This window comes from Austrofundulus limnaeus, unplaced genomic scaffold, assembly GCF_001266775.1.
Source record: "Austrofundulus limnaeus strain Quisiro unplaced genomic scaffold, Austrofundulus_limnaeus-1.0 Scaffold181, whole genome shotgun sequence".
In the NCBI taxonomy this organism is placed as follows: Eukaryota; Metazoa; Chordata; class Actinopteri; order Cyprinodontiformes; family Rivulidae; genus Austrofundulus; species Austrofundulus limnaeus.
In genome coordinates, this window is record NW_013952583.1 from 379,586 (window position 1) to 382,062 (window position 2,477).

The 2,477-nt window shown below is 39.3% G+C and overlaps 1 protein-coding gene across 1 annotated transcript in view; it reads right to left on the bottom strand.

The window, feature by feature from the left end:
• The window catches only part of sfxn5a (sideroflexin 5a), a gene marked incomplete in the record, with an annotated part of 43,810 nt that overhangs the window by 30,539 nt on the left and 10,794 nt on the right, over positions 1 to 2,477 (bottom strand). The window contains 2 exon segments of the mRNA XM_014018016.1: positions 466 to 491; positions 2,230 to 2,284. Of these exon segments, the coding sequence (XP_013873470.1) occupies positions 466 to 491; positions 2,230 to 2,284 (81 nt within the window).

Here is a 2,477-nt window from a genome sequence, read left to right on the forward strand (position 1 = left end):
AGATAAGATAAGATAAGATAAGATAAGATAAGATAAGATAAGATCAGATAAAATATTATTGATCCCACAGTGGGGAAATTTGCACGAGATGACAGGATTCAATTTAAACCTTAAAGCCACACAAGTTTAGTGTCTTTTTTGTCATGTTGTTTTATAATAAATTTGTAAAGTGATCGCCTTAAACAAAATAAATTACAAATCCCTAACTAGAACTAGACATAATGCTAATTTATGTTTCCTGTGAAAAATCAGGCTTTAACCTGAGCATCAAGCAGTTGGAGTTTAAAATAAATACCTGCCAGAAGACAGTGGACAGCAGGGTTTGGTTGGGAAGAAGGAGGCCAACAACCTGAGCAGATAGAGAGAAATTAAGATAAAACATCAGATTTGTGGCTTTGTTCTGTAATGTTTATATTAATGTACAGTAAGTAGCTGAATTTGGATATAAAAACCAACAAATCTTACCACTGGTGTTCCAAACGGAATAAAACCTGTTTAAAGACAGAGTATCATCAGTATCTACCGTACATAGACATACTGTATGTACTAAGGGTGACAACCATCAAGCATTAAATCACCATTATTAATATCCAGTAAAATTTTGTTCTGTACTGTTGGCAGCACRATAGATAAGTGGTTAGAGCTGYTGCCCCACAGCAAGAAGGTTGTGGKTTCAATCCTGAGTTTGGACCTGTACCTATCTGTGTCCTCCAGTTTCCCCTCATAGTCTAAACATGCACGTTCATGTGTTCAGGCCAGGCCACCCTTAGAAAAGAGGTGTGATCTCAATGAGATTGTGTGGTTAAACAAAGGTAAATCATAATAATCGTATCTTGGCCTTCAGTTTTGAGGACAGAATTATTCGTTTTCACCAAAATATGCAGTTAAGTCCAAAATAGTACAATATGACTTTTGTATGCTGCACAATGTAAACTAAATGAAACATACAGAATAAAAATYCTGCATCATATTCTTCTACTGCACAATAGCCTGGTAAAAACCCCTTGATCTTTGCTTTGCTTCSTACAGAGGGTCTGGACCCTCGGCTAATGAGAAGTGATTTCTTGCTGGAGGTGTGGACTCACTTGAAGTTTAAAACGATTGGCTCTGATTTACCCAATCGCTAACGTTTGGCCGTGACGTATGCAGTGCGTCAGCTTGACCGTGAAGGAAGCTAAGAAGCTAACCTAAAATTGTGTGCAMTGTAAACAACYATMCTGTACTGGGAAGAGAGAAGTACCGAGTCCGACGAAGTGGCTGTGAATGAGTGGACTGGCTTCTTTCACTTCCTCCACTGCCAATGCCAAACTAAACGGCAGACAAACTCAACGTCGTCTTTCAAAACTCCTCCTTCAGTTCGCTGATTGGCCCGGTTAAAATTCTACCAGAGAAATCCCAGACGGAGCAGAGAAGGGAAACTAGAACTGGCGTAACTTCATAGGAAGTCAAGGCAAGGCTAGCTGCACAAGGATTAATTAATTAATTAATCAATTAATTAATCAATTAATTAATTAATTAATTAATCTAAATTTTCACAAAACAACTATCTTTCAGGTTTACTTTTCAGGCTGTTTCTGTCTGCCTCTCAATAACTTGGCAGTCAGGGAGTGACAGACAAAGATGTGTTGTTATCATGGTGACCCAAATAAGCTTAAAAAAAACATCATAATGTAGGCGATTTGTTTCCTATCATTGCACTGGCACTGTTTCTTAAAAAGATTTCTTCAAGTTGTTCTGTAGATTCCTATATCTAATAAATTATTTCGTTTTTTTTTTTCAAGGTTTTTCCACTTAAAGTCTGYTCCTCTTAAAATAATGTTTTCAAAAACTCTTRTGCAGAYATGTTTTTATTMCATAATTTAATAGGCAGAATACCTWCTGTTCTGGATTACAGTAGATTACTCGCTGCTGCCTTCACCCTAGTTTGTTCCCACTCCACCCACATTCTGATATGTCAAAATCCCTTCACAAAGAAAAAAAAAGATGTTTTAATACCAGCCCAAAATATTGGTGCTTATTTCTCCAGAAATCTAGAGAACTTCACCGCCACCACAGGAGAGAGGTTTTAATCAGTCCCCAGCTGAGTGCGACCTTTTCGAGGCTCGAGACAACCTGAAGAGCCCCGTGGAGCCATGACAGGTCCCAGGGTGAGCAACGCCTCCATGTTGGACCACATAACAAGCCCCTAGATCCCACATCCCCCGAGACTTCCACACTGTGCTACTCTACCTGACATCCGAAAGGGCATGMAGATCTTTTCCCCCGTGTCAGGGTGGATGATGGCCTGCAATGAAAGCACAGTCAGACGTAATGAGGACAAAAATATGTTTAGCTCACAAGAATTACCTCATGAAAGAGTAAGATTAGGAGGAAAAATATCTTTATTACAGGGAAATCACTGCTTCCCACAAGCAACAGTGAACCACGTGTGTGTGTGTGTGTGTGTGTGTGTGTGTGTGTGTGTGTGTGTGTGTGTG